Source organism: Dermochelys coriacea, chromosome 21 (assembly GCF_009764565.3).
Source record: "Dermochelys coriacea isolate rDerCor1 chromosome 21, rDerCor1.pri.v4, whole genome shotgun sequence".
Lineage (NCBI taxonomy): Eukaryota > Metazoa > Chordata > Testudines > Dermochelyidae > Dermochelys > Dermochelys coriacea.
Window position 1 is genome coordinate 15638898 of NC_050088.1, and position 21833 is coordinate 15660730.

Consider the following 21833-nt stretch of genomic DNA (forward strand, 5'->3'; position numbering starts at 1 on the left):
GTTGAGATGTGCTGAGCATGCTTAGCCACACCAGTGTAAAGATAGCCTGTCTAGTCAGGGCCTTGTAGAGGAAACACTTAGGACTTATGTGCCCAAGGGGGTTATACATCATCATTAGGACCCTACCAAATTCACAGTCCATTCTGGCCAATTTCATGGCCAGAGGGTTTTAAAATTGGTTAATTTCACGATTTCAGATGTTTACATCTGAAATTTCATGGTGTTGTAACCATAAGGGTCCTGACCCAAAATGGAATCATGGGGGAGATTGCAAAATTGTTGTAGGGGGGTCCCAAGATTGACACCCTGACTTCTGTGCTGGGTTCAGAGCTGGGCTCTGAAGGCAGCACCCTCCCAGTTTCCTGCAGTTAGAGGCGGTTCCCAGAGGTGGAGGTGAGTAGGATCTCCCCCGTGCTGCTGAGAGCACCCCAGCTGGGGGCTCCTGGCTGCTAGTTCATGCCAGGGACAGATTAAGGCAGGGGACCCTGGCCAATTTGTGGGCCCCCAGGAAAAATGGATACCACAGCCCCAGAAAAAGCCCCAGGGCAGAAGCCCCTACCAGGTCACTCTGACCCCGGCCGGAGCCACAGGGGAAGAAGCCTCGAGCCCAGGTGCCATGAGCCCAGACTGCCCTGAGCCCCAGCTGGAGTGGTGGTGGTGAGGAGATGGAAGCCCAGAGACCATGCTGCCCTGGCTGGAGCTGCTGGTGGGGTGGTGGAAGCCCCGAGCCCAGGCTGCCTCAGCTGCAGCCACCGGGAGCAAAAGCCCCAGCCCAGCAGGAGGAAGACCTGAGCTTGGCGCCTGGTGCTGCAGGTGGAGCTGCAGGGGTGGAGGGGAACAGAAGCTCAGAGCCCAGCTCCTGGGCTGCTGCCGCAAGAAGTGAGGGCATACCACTCATTTCTGTGCTGCCTCTGGAGGTGGGTCTGATCTCCCCACCAAGAGGGCCGTGCAGGGGAAGGACAACTCCTGTCCCTTCCCAGCATGGCTGGAATAGCAACTAGGACCCCTGGTTCCCAGCAGCAGGGGAGATCAGATTTCATGGGGGAGAGCTGATTTCACGGTCCATAACACATTTTTCACAGCGTTGAAATTGGTAGGGCTCTAATCATCATAACTAGCACCAATGCTTTTCACTGATGTAAAAAGCAACTTGCACCAGTGCAATTTACCTTGCTTTGAACCTGGCATAAACTACAGAGACATAAGACGCTTTTTAAAACCATGCAGTTATAAAACCCCAATGCAGACAAGACCTTTGCTGTTCCCAGCGGAGAAAAATATCAAATGCAAATCCAAGTTGCAATAGTTTATCTTGTTAGGAATAACATGATGGCAATATTATAACAGACCTCAGTGAAGTTAGGACTTCACAGATACCAACTGGCTGGATAAAAATCAATTAGTTGGTTTAAAAAAAAAAAAAAACTTTTATTCAAATTGGATTTGTACTTAAATATGTTTATTTTTAAAAAGAAAAATGTAATATAAGTTGTCATTATTCATCTTCAATTTTAAGGCCTAAATTTACTATAATTAAAATAATTTAAATTAAAGAAAAAATATTCAAACAGTACTATTGCTGCCAAAGTTTTAAATACAGTCAAACTACTGAACTTGAAGTCACTGGCTAAGCACCTACAGCCAGAGTTTGTTGAAATGCTAAACCAGCTTTTGACAAGAGTAGCCTCGTCTGCACATACAGAGAATATTTTCATCACTTCAGTTTATTCAATTAGTTCAGTTCAATGACTATTTCATTCAGAGTTGAGAAACCAATTGGGAGTTGAAAAAGCAGGAAAAATACCCCTTTCAACCAATGAATAAAAATCATGTGAGGATGGTATTTACTATTTCTAAAATCTTGCAGGACATGTGACCAGACACAATCAGTTCAATTCATTAACAATAGATAGTACTTCTGTTTAATAAATCAGCATTAAATGCAAAACATTTTGAGAAACTTACTTTTTTCCTACATATCCAGAACTTTAAGGTATTTTAATAAAGACAATTTTAAAATGCTGTTGGTGCATTTAATTGAATTCCAATCTCCATCCAAATGCAGCTTGACAAATCACGAGTAAAAAATAATCTAGTGAAGAAATGAGTCACCATTTTCTAACAAAAAATGTTAAGAATCTGAATAAATGTAAGCTTTATAATTGCTTAAATAAATGTGTATAAATAATATAGTGTATCATCCTGGTTAGTAAAAAGTACCAAATTTAATGTAAAGGCTGTTTTAGTTGCAAATCAACATGTTTTCATGGTTATCAACCAATGAGAATCAACCCTTGATTAGAAAAATAACTCAAAAGTACAAGTGCAACACAAAATTAAAACAAATTATTTAAATCAAAATTTTGTGGCTGATGATTTTAAATCAGTGATTTAAGTCACTGATTTAACTCAATCGACTTTGGATATCAGAGACCTGAATTTAACTTCATCTGAGAGTAAAGAGATCCTGTATGAGGCATCATTTTCAACCATTTTGGTATTTTGCCTTCTTCGCACAAGCCCTTTTACAGAGAATGCAGAATGGAAACTAAGTATTAGTAATTTGTGAACTATATCACAATGTGCTTTGTACAATTATTCTAATGCCCTGCCATCAAAGTTAAATTGTTCTGCTACTCCTTGGGCCAGATTTCAGTTTCCTCAAGACATCTAGTATATCCAGTATCCTTATAAAGCCCCTAAAAGGCCCAAAAGAAGCCTGTTCAAGTGCACAGCTGGCTTACCTTGTTTCTTTACTTGTTCCAGAAGCAGGTCCTTCATGGCTGCTTCCTCTGCAAGGTCAGATGGGACTTCACCTTCACTGTTCACAGCAGCCACGTTGGCTCCATGCCTGAGCAAGTATCTACACAAATTAGACCCATACTGATGCATCAGACTGTTACCAGAATTGAAATTCATATATGACTGAACAGCAGAACAGAGTATCTGGTTTTCCAATCCAAGTGAGGTCCCAAATGAGACTGCTCTGTAAGCCTCTCAATTTAGAGTTTAGAACTCCTGCTACTCTTCCAAAGCAGCCCATGAAAATAGTTGATATACTCCTATTTCTATACAGCCAGTTAAAATGCCACTCTTTCATGTACGAACATGGTCATGCTTACACTTTTAAAGGAGTTTTGAAGTAACAAAAAAACAAACAAGACTGATCTTCATTATGTTCTTCCACTTCCCTTTTTATAAGTGAATCTAAAGTTCATACAAGAGCAGGCAATTCCTCCTTCAGCCTGCACGTCATTGAAGAATGTGACAGACTAACAAAGTTCTCGGTTAAAGGTGCTGCTTAATCTTACAGGTTAGGGAGGGAGTGGCAAGAAAAATATTGTTTCCTTATTTTCATCCCCTTTCAGAAAAGCTTATTTGAAATTTGTGAAGCTTATCTAGCATTGAAAGCGTCTCCAGAGGAGGAAGTTTAAAGTGAACACAACATAAAGGCAAGTTTTAAACAGTATCTGGAAGCTTCTCTATGCTCTGGATTTAGACATGAAAAAACACTGTAGCTGTTCCCCAAACTCTGCACATTCACTGATCTTATTAGCTCCATGATATCTTTGATGGGGTTTTAGGATATGCAAAAATTGCATTGATATTTGATGCCAAGTTTATCATTTTATACTTGAGCTTTCCCCTAAATGTCCTCTATCAAAAATGTTACACATCTTTGTCGAAATGTTCTTCCTCATCCAAGTTAAACCCACAAAAACCACCTTCCTTAACCCTTTGCCAGTGGAAATTAGCATTCCCTGCCGCTCACCATCAGTGCAAAGTCTGCATGGGCCACTCAGGCGAAAGGACACCCATGAGAAGACAGGAGTATCTGAACTGTAATGGACATTTCTTGGGTTAGGATAGTGCATGGAGCAGAGATTGAAGAAAAAATTGCTAATTTCTATTTCCTTGGGTATGAGCCAGTCTGCTTTTCAGAAGCACAGCTCAACCAAATGAAAACCCTATTGCTTAGTTTTGCAATATTTTGATTCCAACTATTCCCCTTTCCTAAACAGATCCTCACAGTACCTGGCTGGCTTAGAACAACAAATCTAATATTATAACATCTCCCCCAATGCAACTAGCGTTATTGGTCCCATGGGTTGGAATGAATACCACAGTCAATTGCAGAGTGTTAGTCCTCTCAGCACACTTAGTGATTCCAAGTACTGAAGTCAGAGTAATCTTGAGGAGCAAGTCACTCTATGATCTTACCTACACCAAATTAAGCCTACTTTAATTCTGAATGAGTGTCCACACAGGTGAAATTTAAATCCACACCTTTAGATAATTTGTATTAACTTTCCTGAGTGTATCCATGTAGACAAGCCTTTTGTTTTTAAAATAAAATGTTTTTTAAAATCTACTGGACAAAAAAAAAAGTCAGTAAGATTTAGCACTCTCTATTTTTGCATTTACATTTGTTAATTTACAGCATTTGTAATCAAAGATTAACAAATTAAGGCCAGAAGGGGCCATTAGACCATCCAGTCTGAACTTGTATGTAACATGACAGAGAATTTTGCCTACTTATCCGTGTTGAGCCCAATCACTTGTGTTGTACCTAAATGTTATACGAAAACCCAACACAGCAACACTCATTTTAATTGGGTAAAGTAACACACAGTTACTTTTATTTAGTCCTCCATCTTTGTCAGACAGCATACAAATAATGGGAACATACAACCTGGATTTGAAGAGAACAGCGTTAGCGTTCTGGGGACACTGCAGCCCAAACATCTCCCCTTCCCCTAAGGGCTTTACATGCCTTTTGAGCAGTGGTACTCCAAGGACCTGTCTACATTAGAAACATTTTCAAGCGGACACCAATATAGTTATCCTGCAAACCGCTAATCAGAGGTGCTGCATGGGTATAAAAAGCAAGGCTTTATACTAGTGCTGCTTAATCCAATAATTTAACTACTTTACACTTGTGCACTGTGTCTTACAGTAGGGGTTTAAACTGGAGTAACAGCATCAAGGTAATTATATCTTTTACGTTTTTCAAATGTAAAGCAGAAAAAAAAATCTTTTCAGTCCCAAAGCCCCTCTGTAAAGTTTAAAATTCTGCATGCATTCCCTTTTGAAGGTGGAGGGGCACAGCTGCTCAGCAAGTAGTTGAGCTGCAGCTGATTTGTGCTTTATTAGCGTGACCTGAAGAAGAGCTCTGTGTAAGTTTGAAAGCTTGTCTCTCTCACCAACAGAAGTTGGTTCAATAAAAAATATTACCTCACCCACCTCGTTTTTCTAGTGTGCACATTGTCAGTCATTGTGCTTCTGTTTTGCTCAGCAGGTTTTAGCTTAGACATCTGACATTGCATTAAGGACTTCAGATGCAATTATCAAAAGGCAGACTGGTGTCATCTTCCACCCAATCCCCTATAATCAATAGCAAAGACTAAGAGCAACTTATCTTCTCTCCTTTTAACTTAGCTTTTCCAAGATCTGCTGTTCTGAGTCACATGGCATCAGCCTTCCATATGCCAGATCTGAGGAGGAGGGTGTGGAATTTGTTATTGTAAATACCCATGACAGCTTGAAACTCACTCACTCTGCTATATTCAGATAGCCACAGGATGCCACAGCGTGAAGGGGGGTCCAGCCCTCATTATCCTGCTGGTTTACACTGGCTCCATTTTCTACCAGGAACTTCACCATGTCCAGGTTCTCGTCTATACAGGCCTATGGGGGAGGAAGCAGGTGGTGTTAAATATAGTAAACAACTTCCATTTTTGGTTTACTAGCTGTAAGTGATACCTACGCTTCACACCCACATTATGCCTGCTCACTGATGTCTGTCTACCTGACAGCTCTGCCTCTGATATCTCTATACTGGTTTGTCCTGTTCCCTCCCTCCCCCATAAACACCCTACGTCAGAGGAAAGGATCATGCTGTAAAGTGATCTTTCTATACTCATCTTAAGTATGGCATTAGATTCCTTTAAGCAAGGCAACTTGTAGATTTATTTAAATCCTGATGTTCCAGAAAAGTTTCAATGACATGAACGTCAGGACACTCCAGGAAATAACTATTGCATTAGGGTTGTGCAGCCCAAGTATGAGTTCAGGGAAATTAACAGTCAAACATGCAGGAAAATCAGAACTTCTGCACACGGGATATTTGCCCCTTTATACAGATGACTCCGTAGTGAAAATGAAATTTTTCTGAGAAGTGATGACATAAAAATGTCATATTGTTACTCAAACTCATTTATTAAGAGTAGTTTTTGCTTACCTTACTGACTAAAATTAAATCTGATTATTCCTGTTAGCACTACAGAATCCAAACAGCTATTTAAGAAACAGTGGGGTTCTAGTTTAGCATGTGTACCAATACTACTAGATTTCAACTGCAGAAACTTCAGGTATGGAGGTTGCCAGAAAGAACCAGCTTGACTTTCAGATCCCAGGCTAAGACTGCAGAGCTGAGTGTAAGGACAAATGTTTTTCCATGTAACCTGAGCAGATCTGGCATGGAAATCATTTAGACAGACAGACACAGAACCTCACAAAAACATTTGTACAATCATGTTTCAGACTGGACCAGCACTTAAGGTTCCATTCCACTGTGAAGATGATTTTGACCAGCAGTGCCCTAGTTGATATACAGAATGGAATTCTTCTGATCAGTTTTACGCAAATTGGACAATGTTTCAAATATACACAAGCTCGCAAAAGAGAATGAATACTTGGAAGTTAAACACTTTATCCCTTTGTTGCTCAAAAGTAGCTAGACTCATTTGTGATTCTCTGTTGTGTTCTTGTTTGTGCTTATCAAGGAGTCCTTTTAACTTTTTTTGGCAGGGGAAGGAGTAGATGGGAAGATAAAACGAGTTACTTGGAGGCCAGAAGTGTAGTAAGTACTGAAGGATTACACGCCTCCTATGTGCACATATATGGGTGCTTGGCCTCTGGCCAGACTGATCTGTAGGCCATGGCTGCAAGCTTCTTAAGATCCCTAATGAGGTCACCATGGCATGTTTGTTGTGATACTCAACCTGAAAATAGCCACTTTGTCCTTTGAACAAAAAGCCATTTCACTACTAAAAAACAGAGGAAAGAACACACTTTCTGAAGTGAAATAAAAATACTATGAGGTTCACTTCATAAGCATATTCATTCCTTACATATCTAAAATAAAAAGCCTGCATTCTGTAATTAAACTATAGCAGATTGGGGGACGGGAGGTCAGTTATTAAATAGTTAGGACTCTTACCACTCATGTCCACCCAGGGTATTTGTGTACTTTTACCAGCATATTTGCTCTCTCAGCAAGGAGCCTATTTTGAAGCTTTAAACAAAATCTGATTATGTTAAGGACACACTCAACTGATGCTAAGTTAATTAGTCCGGAAGGGAGGTCTTCAAAAAAAGGTGACAAAATTCTTAAGCTTTCCCATCTCATGGGTTACACATCATTCCTGTCTCTAGCCTGCAGTGAAGCTGCCCTTTTTAAAGAAAAAAGATTCTGCTGTCTAATGATTTGCACCTGAATGGAGATGGGGTGGCTGGAGAAATTTTTCCTTTGTAGGATTTTTTTTTTATTACAACCCACTCCCTACCCTTTAAAGCCCTGAGGCATAAGGTGGAGGGTGTCTTAGGCTAAGTCTACACTACAGTTTATGTCAGCATAATTTAGGTCGCTCAGGAGTGTGAATAAACCACCTCCCCTCCCCACGAGGGACATCAGTGCAACTTATGTGAACAATGCTATGTCAGTGGGAAAGCTTCTCCTTCTCCCGCTCACAGAGGCGATTTTATTATGCTGACAGGACAGCCCTCTCCTATCAGCATAGAGCTCTTCCCCAGACGCACGGCAGTAGTGCAGCTACTTTGGTTCAACTGCAGTGCTGTGTGTGTAGACATACCCTCAGCTCCTTAGTATTCTCCATACCCAGCCAGTGTGCTCCCTCTCTCTAAGAGCATCAAAACTGAACTGGGAAGCAGAGAAGGAGCAGGTAGCAGCAGCCTGATCTGTATGTGGAAAAGCAACTCCCACCGCTCAGAAGCAAGAACTGCATACACTTTGCAATGATTCCTGTGTAGCCCAAAGGTCACTGCACTCGGTCCTATTATAAGATTTGGAAACATCTACCAATTATGAAAGGAAAAAGCCTCATAGGTCATTTTCTCAAAAAATCCACTAGCATTATTCAAAATCAGAGGTATACAAAGAGCATTAGATAGCATGAGAATAGTTACAGTCACTAAACAGTTTTAACTCTGCCCCTGCATTTAATCAAGAACCACAAAAACCAGGAAACAATCCTATATACCTCAAAATACACCTCTTCATTGCATCACTTACTCCAAAAGTAAGACTACATACCTGGACTATCCTACTCGACAGACAATGCAATATTGGAGTATTCAATTTCAACTCAAGTATATTCTCTTTTTATCACAACAAGCTATTCTTGGATTACTTTAGGTCACAAGCAGTCACCCAAAAGAAATTTGTTTTCAGATCTCTTCCCCAAAGTGACAACTTTCCAGACAACCCTCTCACAGTATATATACACTTTTCACATATAAGAAGTGAAATACACGTCTCCAACTCTCAGTAATTTTTGTGGGCTGGACAGAAGAAAAAAGGAAGTTACATGAGAGCAGAACAGGGAGGATTGATTTAAATCACACATTTTAATCATGATTTAAAATCAGCAAATAGGAAGCCTTGAATTCAAATGACATTTTAAATCTTGTTTTGCATTTGCATTTTTTAAGTTATTTTCCCAGAGAGACTGTCATGTTAATTGTCATGTTAGTAACAATTAACCATGTTGAGAGTCTTTTCACTACATTTGGTACTTTATTTGCTAACTAGGAGGATAAACAATATCCATACACATTTAAGCAATTATAAAGCTTAATATACACCTATTCAGAGTCTCAATTTTTACAATTTTGTATTATGTTAGAAAATTATAAAAGACTCATTTCTTATTTACTAGTTTTTTTTTTAAACTAGTGATTTGTATTAAGTTGCATTTGGATGGAAACTGGAATGGATGGAAACCTATTGATCATCATACCCAAGAGAAAAGGGATTAAACAAAACATTGAGTTTGAAATTAAGGGTTTCCTATTAGTTAAAACTACCTTAAATGTGCTGGACACTTGACAAAAATTTGCAACTTTGAGTGCTTATGCAAAACAACTTAATTTCAAACTCAAAATATTTTACGTTTTGTTTATTTCTTTTTCTCCTGTATATTCTAATCAGCAAATTTCCAAACTTTGGCATTAGTTTTCTAGTGTTTCCGCCATGAGACTAAACGGGCCCAAGTCTCTATACTCAAAACACTGAACCATGTTTAACATTGTACAGTGAAAGGGTCACATTAAAACCTTTAATTCTGGGACCATTTATTCCACTGAATTTAGCACACAAGAGCCCTCTTCAAGACTTTCATCAAAATGCCTCCATTATACACCAATTCTACCTAGCACGCTTACAGTTCTATATACAAATGTTAAATTAAGTTGAGCTGGAGGCAGAATAGAAGGTCATTATCTCTTCTTAGGGGACAGGTGAAATTAAGTCTGGGGAAACCTGAATTAAAGAATAGACAATAATAAGCTTAGCCTTCAAAATTCAAAAATACCATCCTAAACACAAGATAAGATTCAAGATTTCCCCACCCATGTCTCAATAAGTTATATTTACAAACAAGTCCATGTTATCTAATTTTTCATCTGGGAATGTACATATAAAAAAAGCTAATTATGCCTGGAAATCTTGTATGATCAATAGGAGTCAAGAAAAGGACTTACACAACATTTTAAATGTTTCATGGCCCATAATTTTAGCCGACTAGAGTACACTTAAATTTGCAGGGAACAACTTGTAGTATGGAGCTTTGAGATAAAAGTTAACTTGGCAAAAATTACACATTTGTTGCTTGTGTAAAATTACTTTGTTATTCTGTTTGAAGTTTTACCTGAAAGGTAACCTTTAAACAATTGACTTTACAATCAGGAGAATGTCCTCATCTTGTCCACACTGTACAAGTTAGACAGAAATAAAAGAGTTTGTTTTTGTTTATCATCTGAACTACAAAAATAGCCACCACCAACTATAACTGCACAGATTGGGTGTCAGCTAAGAGAACTGAAATGGTCCTCACTCAAACAATTAGATTAACTGGGCTCCAAGAAAGCTTTCTAGATGCAAAAAAGGGGGAAAAATGCATTCTTTGGAGTCTCCATCTCATACTGGCCTTGAATTTATCATCCTGCATGATTCCTGTGGAATGCAAGCTGGAAAAAGGGATAATGGGATAAATCTCCACCTGTTCCTGCAAAGAATTCTACAGCATAGTAATTTAATTCACCTGGGTAGTGTAGGATAAAACAATAGGTAAAGAAAGTCCACAAAGCTGTGCTCGCCAGTTGGCATTCACTTGCTACCCCAAAAGTGGCAATATTTGCCTGGGCGATGTATGCATGCATGCTGTTTGAGCATTCCAGGATGTAAAAGTTGATTTCAATCCATAATGTAGGAATGATGCAGCCTTTAAAATCCAAACAAAGCAATCCTCACTCCAGCTCTGTACATCTCAATGTCATTGAGATGTCATTGTGCAGTGTTATAAAATCATGCAATGTAACGACATTGCTTAGCAAATATTTATTTTTTAAAATATTAGCTAGCTATGGGGAAGAATAGAAGTGAGACAAAGTTTAGTGATGTGTATGATTTCTAATGAAGTGAGGTTGAATAAGGATTAGCAGTTAAAATTTCTTGCATGTAACTACCGGTAATTGAAATGCACAAGTAGCTTTTGTAATAAATACTTATGTAACTGTAATTCTATAGGTCATGATTTTCAGGAGGGACTTTGAGGCCCTACTTGACACCTTACAAAGGGGTCTGTTTTTCAGAGGATGGGTACTCGGCATTTTCTGAAATTAGGCTGGTTGAGAGTGTCTCCTAAGATGGGCTTCCTAAAAACTGAAGTACCTAAAATTGTTAATCACTTTGGAAAATCTTGGATACTGTCTCTACATGGAGAAAACTCACAGGAGTACATACATATGAGAGAGAATATTCATCTGAAATTACAGGAATGATTTTGGGTAAGATGAACACAAACGCCTATAATCTTATAAAAATGCTACTGAATCTTTATTGAGCACAAGTCATTAGGACCTTGCAGTTATATTTCCTTGTAAAGATAGTACCACAGACAATACGACAAAACGCCGTACTGCAGCACTGGTTCCATACATATTCAGAAGGAAGAGCTCCATCTTCTGAAACACCCCTTAGATTTCTTTGGTGGCATCTTCAAGCACTAACAGTCCTTCATGCTGACATTTTAGGAGATCCAAGTTAAGAGCCAGAAGTGATATGGCTATAGAAAGAGTCTTCCCCTTTGATTTGAAGCAGTGTTTCTCATTAGGAACTCATAAAAAAACACTAAATCAAACTGAGCAATAATGTATTAATAAGGCACACAGCTTTCAACTTCTCCAAAAGAAGCTTAGCATAGAAATAGAAAACACTGGTTTTTAGCTGGGCAATTATTTTGTATGAAACGAGGAAGACAAGGCCCCCTAGCTACACCATTTACTGAATTTTGTTTTCTTGTGTACAGAAAAGTAAAAATAGTCAAGAATCCGCATTTCTTTTAGCTTTAGACAATATGAGAGTCCACTTACAACATTGCTCAAATGTGGAAACACTACAAATTTCCTCTAGAGCAGGCTAAAGTACACTAGTTACAATGTGTGATAGTGTAAAACTTGCCATTTTTTAACTGTACCTTTACCCTTTTGGTTTTTTAACTTGTAAAATGTAGAAGAAATATAGCTTGCACTGGGATGGGAGAGGAAGGAGACAAAGAATGGATACCATCTGTACTGTTCACTCTAGCCCAGAGGTTCTCAAATTGTGGGTAACAACCCCATTTTAAAGGAGTCACCAGGGGCAGCGTTTGACTTGTTGGGCCCTGGGGCTGAAGCCGAAGCCTGAGCCCTGCCGCCCAGGGCAGGAAGTCGACGTACAAGGACTTCAGCCCAGGGCAGTGGGACTCGGGCTCCTCCACTCGGGGTCTTGTAGTAATTTTTGTTGGCAGAAGGAGGTTGCAGTGCCATGAAGTTTGAAAACTGCTGCTGTAGCCTAAGATTTTCAGCAGGGCAGACCTCAGAAAGGAGCCAGCGTTGGCCTCTTACGAGGGTAAAAGTATTAGTGACCCATGTATTTTTATTGGCAGCTACTTCATTTGAAATGCTTTTTACAATTAAGTATATTATTTTATACTTTAGTGATTCTCACCACAAGTTTCATGCATTGCCTAGAACTAGGATTGCAACAAGGCTTCCATTCAAAGGAAGATCGCCTGTATGCTTCAAGTCTCTGGCGTTGCTGAGTAACTTCTATCTGCACCTCCTTGTGTTCTCTCTGGTCCTCGCAGGGGACCAGACCCCCTAGCAGTTATTCATTTGGAAGGAAAAACTCAGTTTATAAAACTTGCAGATTCCAAATATTAGCTTCCCACCTCCAACCTCAGGTAGCAGGTACAGATCCACATTATTTTATTGCATTATCCAGCAATAGCTCTTGCTAAGGTGGTCACTAAAGCATGACATCTGTTTTGAGCTAATAGAAAGGGACACAAGAACATGGGAGCATGCAACACTGCAAATCATTGCTAGATCAACAACCAGCTAAAACAGGGGTCTCAATTTACCTTAGGGCCAGTGCCAAATCCTCCCAGCAGGCCAATGTTACTCATGCCGTCCAGAACCCACCCCCCAAAAAAGCTCTGGGAGTGAGTTTGGGTGGGGGAGGAGGTCTGGGGTAGGGGATTGGGATGCAGGTTCTGAGAGAGAGTTTGGGTGCAGAAGGGATGAAAGGTTGGGCTCTGGGGTGGAGTTTGGGGACTGAGGGTGTGTGAGGAGGGGGTGCAGGCTCTGGGAAGGGATATGTGGGGAGGGATGCAGGTTCTGGGAGGGGGTCGGGGGGTGCGGCGCTTAGCTGGGGCTCCAAGGCGGGGCGGGGGACCTCCGCACACTGCTGTCCCCAGGCACCGCCCCCGCAGGGTTCCACTGGCCGCAGGAGTGCTCGGGGTGTGGGCAGCGCACAGAGGCACAGCCCCGCCCTGCCCCGGGGCCACAGGGAGGGGCCGGCAGCCACTGGAGCGAGCAGGCAGAAGCTGCTCAGCTCTGCTGCGATGCTGGGGCCCCTGGAGGGGAAGTGCTTGGGGGCAGCAGGTGGAGTCAAGGGAGAGATCCAGCCCCAAAACTGCTGGAGCCCCACAGGACACATTGGGGAGACTCACATGACGCAGATGGCCCGTGGGCCGGGAGTTTGAGACCCCTAAGCTAAAATCTCATTTCCATTTGAAATACTATCACTATGAAAACATTGCTAGCTGTAAGTCCCTCATCAGGATCAGACAGTGCACATGGATGTCTGTTCCAACAGTTCAGAGGATTGAAACACACCGCAGGGTGGATAAAAATCAATGATTTTTTTTAAAATAAAAATTGTTTTATTTAAATCAAATTTTTTTTTTATTTAAAATTGGATTTTTTTGTTAAAATAGTTTTTTTCCCTCAAAAAGTATCTAAAGATAGGTTTAATTAAGATACATTATAGCTCAAAGATATCTCATCATGGAATAGGGATTATAAATTCTAATTCTATAGTATGAGACAATATACTCATGTAATGTTTAAGAAAAGTTTTGTAAAGGAGTTCATAAAATTGGGTCCCTAATCCATGGGGTTCCAGGGTCTTCTGTATAGATTATTTAGGTTAATCTTTCTATCTGCCCAATGGGACTCAGTGCTCAGTCTAGAAGATACCATCAGACTTACCATAGTTTTGCAGTTCTCAGACTAGATTTGTGTCTCCAGAAATAACATGCTTGTTAACAGCAAAAATGTAATTAATTAATTAATTAAATAAATAGAGATGAGAAATAACAGACCTCAACCCTATTGTCCCTCTGCAAATTTGAGTATAAAGAGTTAATCCCTTACCTCTCTAAAAATCCAACGTTTCAAAAAGTTCAGTGAATAGAAGATTGTTGGGGGCAGAATGGATCTGGACAAGGAGAAGTAGTCTGGAGATAAATGTGAGAAGGGAGGGATAGGCAATACAAACAAAAGTGAAACTGTGAGCAGCATATTCCAGAAGTCTTGAGGTCTTTGAGTGTAGCCTTCAATGATTTGAGATCTACTATACCATGCTCTCACTAGAAGGGAAAACCTATAATGGCAGCAGGCCGTAAGAGAGACCCCGTTTGGGAATCTGAACCATTCAAGAAATATATGTTTGCTGCTGATGTTTTAAAGAAAGTCACACCAGTGAACTGGTAGAAGTCACTTAAGCACTTGGATTCAGAGACTGTTGAAGTGATCATCTCACTTTTAACAGCCGTAGCTTCTTCTGCCAGTGTAAAAAGAATATTTTATTCCTTTGGACTAATTCATTCCAAATTGAGAAATCGTTTGGGACCTGAAAAAGCAGGAAAGCTGGTTTTTCTTTTCCAGATTATGAACAAACAGGAAAATGAAGGTGAAGGCGACTGAGTTGGCTGCTGAAGCCAATATTTTAAGTTTCTCAAGTTGACCTGGCTGACAGTCTATTTAATTTTTGGTTTTGTTTTTTTTTAATATTTAATTTAACTATTTTAGTTAAACAATTTTAACAAAAACAAATCTGATTATGCTCAAATAAATTGGTTAGTCTCTAAGGTGCCACAAGTCCTCCTTTTCTTTTTGCGGGTACAGACAAACACGGCTGCTACTCTGAAACCCAACTAAATTCAAAAATTCATATGCTTATTTTGTTAAAATATTATGTTTCCTGTTGAAGAAAAAAAATCCAGAATACATAACTGTTGTTTTAGTTAAATAAAACAATTTAAATGTCTGGTGATGTTCTCCTCCTAATACAGCATGGCAAGAAAATCCTCCAAATATTAATGATTAACCTGTTGAATTGGAGATAGTTCACCTCCCAATGATTTCATAAACATCTGTTTCAGTTACCTTTGGTAAATGAAATAACCAAACAATCATTCATTTTCCGATATAGCTGTAAAACTAATCAGAAAGTTTTCAAAAATAAATCACTTTAAAAATGTATAGTGTGTACCTTCTAAAAATGAAATGTACATCTATCTCCAAGTTCTGAAGAATAAGTATTAAGGTTATATCAACCAAAAAGAATGCACTTAATGCATTTTGCATTATTCTACTTTTATGTAGAAATCCATGATTAAATCGAGTCTTTCCGACTAGTGATTTAAATCATGATTTAAATCAATTTGACTTAAATCAAATCCACCCTGATACACAGCCAGGCTTTCTTTGGATTTCACTCCTCCTAGGAGGAGACATCAAGAGTGGCAGAGGTATTAAAGGGGAGCGGACACATCTGGGCTGCAATGCACCAACACAGATATGGACAGTTTGCTCAATGGGGCTGATGGAAGATTTAGTTTAGGGAAATAGTTAGAAGAATGTGATGAAATTCTCATGAAATGTTTGTATCTGACCAGATTTACTGCTCATTTATGCCAGTGATCTCAGAAGAGATCCCCATCAGGTCCCCAGAGAGACTATTTAGACTGTAAGCTCTTTGAGGCAGGGACTATATATGTTCGTAAAGCACATAGCACCATGAGACTCCCCCTCCCCCACCTCCAATACCATCATAAGAATTTCCAAGGAATTGTCTGGAATCAGCGGGGTTACCTGAAAAACCTCATAAGTGGGGAAAATGTGGCTGGGTTCAAGTGTAGATGAAGACTGAGGCAAATGGAGACATTCAGAGTATCACAGATGTCCACGTTATGCTCCCCCCTCTGAGGGCTCACCAAATTTTATGGGATTTTACTACATACTCCAGAATTGAGAGATCAAACTATGTAGAATTTAATTAACGGCTTACAAATAAATCCTGAAATTGGGCATGTGTCACTCCTTTCCAGGACACAAGTAGGACAGCCCATATTAATAATTTGAGAGAGTACCTTCGCTCCCCAGTACTCTAAAAGCCTCCTAATTGCCAGTTTACCTGTGTAGTTTGCTAGTGTGATGTAAGTCAGTGAAGCAAGTTAAATGGTGTGACTGTACTTGAGTCAACTTAAAGGTGATCTAGGCCCATAGTATGTTCCATTTCTATACTTCAGTTAGTCCAATTGAACAAATATTTACTTTACAAATAGTATGTCACATTGCCCAGTGGGATGTGATCACAGAACAGCTCCCATGTCTACACACAAGGGTTTGGGAGCAAAGCTGCCCCAGAGCAGTTGCTGATTCACTACGCTTTAAAACCACAGACCACTCCTCCATTTCCTGGGCTTCCTCCCCAGTTTAGCAGAATTTGTTAAAGAGTAAAAAAATGTCCCCAAAATAAGGAGATTGGTTTGGATATGCAGAATGGAGAAAGGTTGAGCAGGGTAATCGGTATGGCTTTCATGGCATGCTGACCTTTACTATAAATAAACTGGCCTGTGGCAGAACCCTGTATCAGCACCCTTCCATGACTCGTGCAGCTCTTACGAGAAAAGGCAATAATGCTGCTGAGTCAGATCCCGGGCAGCAAGCCGCACCCATTTCTATCAACAGAAACCCATATTTAAGAGCTCTATTTTAACATGCGCTTCCTTTTACATATGTGTAGAGTGTAAACTGTCAGCTGCATACCAACTTCTTACTGAGAATTACAGCTAGAACAGCAAAAAAGTTGCAATGTAGCATGTAGAAAAGTTATCAAGTTAGAGATTCAGACCCTCATTTTAATCCCATCTTGATTACTGCAACGTCTTCCTCTCTGGCTTCCCAAAGATACGTTGCCCCATTCAGTCTATTCAAAATGTTGCCAGTAAACTTCCTTGTCCATGAGTTTGTTCAAGGAACTCTGATTTTTTTTTAATCCTTTCAGTAGCTTCCCAGCCAATATAGTCTCAAATTTAAACTTTGTTATCACCTTCAAAGTTCTACATAACTCTGCCCATCCTTGTCAAGCTTTGCACAATCAGATTTTAATATGGTCACCTCCGAGCCTCTTTCATGCAGCCCACTATCCATGGTAGGACCTCACTTCATTCAACTGCACAGGCCTTACCCTGTCCATACGCAAGTCCCTCGAAAAACCTCCGTCACACTGCCAATAATAAAGCAATCTGTATACAACTTGCCTATTTTTACTCCCTTTCCCTGACCTCTGCCTTTAGATTACGAGCTCCTCAGAGCAGGGACTGTCTCTAAGTGTTGGAAAGACCGCTAGCACTACTACACAAATAAAAGAAAGGACAGCAAAAATGTATTCCTTTAGTGTTCCTCTCCTCAGAAGTAATCTATCCTAGAAGAAACCTGAACTAGGCACCTTTGCATCACAAAGAGCTAGCTCTACTGACTGAGCTGCAGAAGATTCTGCATTAGCTGTAGGGCAACAGTAGAAGCTGCTGATTTAGCCTTGCATAATGACAGGTTTCAGAGTAGGAGTACTTGTGGCACCTTAGAGACTAACAAATTTATTTGAGCATAAGCTTTCGTGAGCTACGTCCAATGAAGTGAGCTATAGCTCACGAAAGCTTATGCTCAAATAAATTTGTTAGTCTCTAAGGTGCCACAAGTACTCCTTTTCTTTTTTGATTTTGCCTGTCCACCCTAGGAAATTTACCTGATGCTGACAACAGGCATCTGTAAAGGGAGCAACCAAACAGGTGCAGCTAAGCCATTTTTAGCAAGTTTAGGCAGGCCCAAATCAGGCTAAGAATTTAGTTTTAAAAGTTTGCTCTGAGCAAGGTGGAGAGTTAAAGAGTTATAGTAGCTGGATATCAGCAATGAGGAGTGCCTAACCATGAGTACAGTACTATGCTCTGAGATTATACAAGAGTCTTATTCGGTTCAAAAAGCATGGTTTCTTCATCTTTCCCCTCCATGCAAGAGGCTAAACGAGTTTAGTGTCAGTTGTCATATGCCAAACTAGCTAAACAGCAACTAAAGTTACTCTCTTGCTGTGGACATGAAGCTTTTAAAGCTTTCTCTCAATCAGCTACTGTGACAGAACTTATGACTTATTTGTCAAATTTTATTTTAATACTAGAGACATCATGAAAGTTATGTTCATGTTTAGTCTTTGCAATAAATATGGTCAACCTAAATATTCATCTAAAACAGTAAAAGCAATTCACCCTTAATAAAAACTAATGAAATCTGAGTTATGCAAGTAAAATGTCTGGAAACAAAAATATTCCTTGTATTTTTGACTTATTTTGGCAATTTCCCTGATTTTGGCAATTCTGTTCAGGATACTGCCCTCATGCATTACACAATTTGTTCCCTACTACTGTTACAATGCATACCAACAACAGTGTAACCGAAAGATTACAAAAAAAAATCAATCATGTATTCAGTTTAATTTGTGCATTTGGCTATACTTTATAAAGTCGGTTTCCTCTGTTTGGATGGGTCACACAGCAACACTTAAGATTTGTCAAAATTGGAAAATAGGACTAGAAAAAAAAAATCACAAGAACCCGCAGGGGGCCTTTGAAGACCCCAAAGCTAATTTTAACTGATTTTTTTTAAACTGAGCAAAAATTCATTAAGACTGTCTTTTTAAGACTCAACCCTTTGCTTCCGTTGTGAGGGGAGGGTCTTCCCTCCAAACTGTTAGTTCTATAATATGCATAACTGGCTAAGACTAATTTGGCATCACTGATTAGGAAGTTACACAATAATATACTGACAATTTGCAGTTTTTAGCACTACAATAGCAGGACCACAGAGTGCTTCAAAGCTTTTAATATGTTGAGCTCAACCGCCCCACCCTCCCCATTTGATGTAGGTACATATCACCCCCAATTTTACAGATAGGGAAACATGAAGCAGAGAGATTTACTGATTTACCAAAAGTCACACGGGAAGTCTACAGCACAACCAAGAGTAGAACCAAAATTACACAGTTTATTCCTACACCCTAGCCACAAGATTCCTTGATGTATTATATAGTGCACCTCAAAAGATATCTAAAGCCAACACAAGGTCCTACTCCCTATGTAATCAAGGAACATAAAATGTTCGTAAGATTTGACTGGAGCTAACAAGCTTGTAACTTTAAAAGTGGTTAAAGATTTACAACAACCAGAAAAACATCAGCTGCGCCTGAAGATTTTAGCTATTAACACCCTGGTCTGTGAGAAATGGCAGTCCAGTGAAACCACACAGTCACTATTGTACATAGGTCTTAGTAAGTTTTGTTAGAGCAAGATTTATTAATATTACATTCTCTTGATAGAAGCAGAACATCTGCAGAACAAAGCCTTTGACTCCATGACTTCAGGCTAGCTTTCGTCTGCTAAATGCCTGGAAACGGTAAAGCTATTGTGTCAACATACACTGCAAAAGGACCAGCACCCAACAAATAAAGGCAAGCCTGATGACAGCTGAGCAGCATCAGAGTTAAATCCGGGAACACAGAGACAGAAGTTCAGAGAAAACAGAACGGAGCTCCCAAAATAGCTTTGCAACTGTCACCACTAACAGTTGTCAGCACTGGAAGGTATGACCTTGCCATTATGTCCCATGATCACAGCTCTCCACTTAAAGGGTCATTTGTCAGAACTGACACCACCAAAAATCCCAATGTCAAGTGATCCTGTATCTCCAACACTGGGTTACATTTTCCAGTGGTTCTGTAAATCCAAATATCTACCATGGCTGTTTCTGCAAAAGAATAGCAGGGCTTTCCCCCACACACTTCCAACCTACCCTTGCTAAAATATTAGTATATGCAATGGGAATACCACGGTAGGCACTTCCCTGCCAGGAATCCACTTTTAAAATCCATTTCCATTACCCTTTGAAATCCCTCATGCAGGACGTAACTGTTTCAGAATTCTTATAACTATATCAAGAGAAAAGGAGTACTTGTGGCACCTTAGAGACTAACAAATTTATTTGAGCATAAGCTTTCGTGAGCTACAGCTCACTTCATCGGATGCAATTTGTTAGTCTCTAAGGTGCCACAAGTACTCCTTTTCTTTTTGCGAATACAGACTAACACAGCTGCTACTCTGAAACCTATATCAAGAGAAACTCATGTCTAGCGTACTAAAAATGAAGGTAACACTGATTTCTAAGCATCACTTATGTGGCTGTGTTGCCCCATGCTTTCATATTAGTTGCACTGTTCTCACCAAGAGAAAGTGATCTTGCCTATTGGTAGCTGAAGATTTACAAACTGCTGTCACCTTTCTGTCAAAAAAATTTAAAACCTTACAGTCCACAGCAGTATCAAGGCCAGTTAACAGGAACATAAGACAATTCCCTTTAAAACACAGTAGCTGTTATAAATCAGAAAACAGTTAATAAAAGCCCTGTAGGGCTGAAAGAAAGGGAAGAAGGTAGCAGACAGTGAAAAAGATTTCATTAATGTAATCTCATTGGTTTAAGCACTAGACTAGACATCCAGTTCTGCATTCTCCCCATGGCCATGCTATTGTCTTCATGTGTTCTTGGGCAAACCACTTCAACCCTTGTTACTTAAAATCTGCCTCCTCTTACAAGGAGGATACATAAGCCACATTCACTTATGTGAAGTAATTAAATGCTTGTAGAATTCCTTAAAATCCATGGATGAAAGGTGCTATGAATTTATATGATATTGCAGTGCAGCTTTCCAGTGGCACGCTTCCCTTCACCAATAGTTTCTGTATTATCTCCTTTCATCTGGTTATCCCTTGGCATGTTAGGACTCTGTGATACAATCACCCTTGGTAAGTAACAGGTGCCATCCATATAAAAAAAGCAAGATCAGACTGACATGTAGCCCCTAAATTTAGTCAAGCCAAAAGTTTGCTAAGCTAGGCCTAGGAAGCAAGATAATAGCCTCTGCCTTTGCTATATGAAAGGCAAACATTCATTTATATATACACCAATCACCACTGCAGACAGCTACTTGCTCGTTAGATTTGCAGACAATTAGCATTTTGATGAACATGCACCAATGATCTTTGCCAATTATGCAAAGTACTTCTATGCAAACACTCATATCAAAAAGAAAAGGAGTACTTGTGGCACCTTAGAGACTAACAAATTTATTAGAGCATAAGCTTTCGTGAGCTACAGCTCACTTCATCGGATGAGCTGTAGCTCACGAAAGCTTATGCTCTAATAAATTTGTTAGTCTCTAAGGTGCCACAAGTACTCCTTTTCTTTTTGCGAATACAGACTAACACGGCTGCTACTCTGAAACTCATATCAAAGGCTTTTATTATGGGCTGATCTTACAGTAGTGCATCTTCCATACATAGAGCAACACCAGTTTGAGTAAATTATTCTTTCACTCAGTGAATGAAGGATTGATTTACATGCATACAATGATCCACACAGTCTCCAATCAGCTTTCTTCCATTCCTAATCACTGATCAGAATTAGTGTTCTGACAACTCTCACCACCCACTCTCACTGTCTGTCACGCTTTACTCTCTTCCTTCTGCCTTGTCTCCACTGCCCCAAATTCCAAAATGATTTTAGTACCCAGTATTGAAATAATTGTTAGAAGCCAATGCTTTGTACCATCTGAAAGTATCCTGGAATGAGTTCAATATCTCTCAAGCTGTCAGAGCTAAAAAATAAAGCCTTTTTGTCACTGGAAAGCTGACAACCCCAGCTTTCCACTGGTATAATTTAAATTTTTAGCCCCAGTGGTTCAGTAGATTAGACACCATAAACATTTCACTTGACCTACAAGTTCTTTTTGCCACACAGCTAGGACTGAATGTAGAAAATCCTGACCCTCAAACTACTGTAATTTTTAGCCCCTGGAGTAGGTAACCAGATTTCATAAC

General features: G+C 39.8%; 1 protein-coding gene across 7 annotated transcripts in view; it reads right to left on the bottom strand.

Moving 5' to 3' along the window:
* The window catches only part of PPP1R12B (protein phosphatase 1 regulatory subunit 12B), a 166739-nt gene that overhangs the window by 127935 nt on the left and 16971 nt on the right, over positions 1 to 21833 (bottom strand). For 6 of the 7 annotated variants that reach the window (XM_043500641.1, XM_038379522.2, XM_038379521.2 and 3 more), the window contains exons 2-3: positions 5558 to 5688; positions 2745 to 2863 (exon numbers count right to left, since the gene is read on the bottom strand). In XM_043500641.1, coding sequence (XP_043356576.1) covers positions 2745 to 2863; positions 5558 to 5688 — 250 coding nt within the window. Of the gene's footprint in view, positions 1 to 2744; positions 2864 to 5553; positions 5689 to 21833 lie in introns of those variants that run through there. The other variant, XM_043500642.1, reaches the window with a different exon arrangement.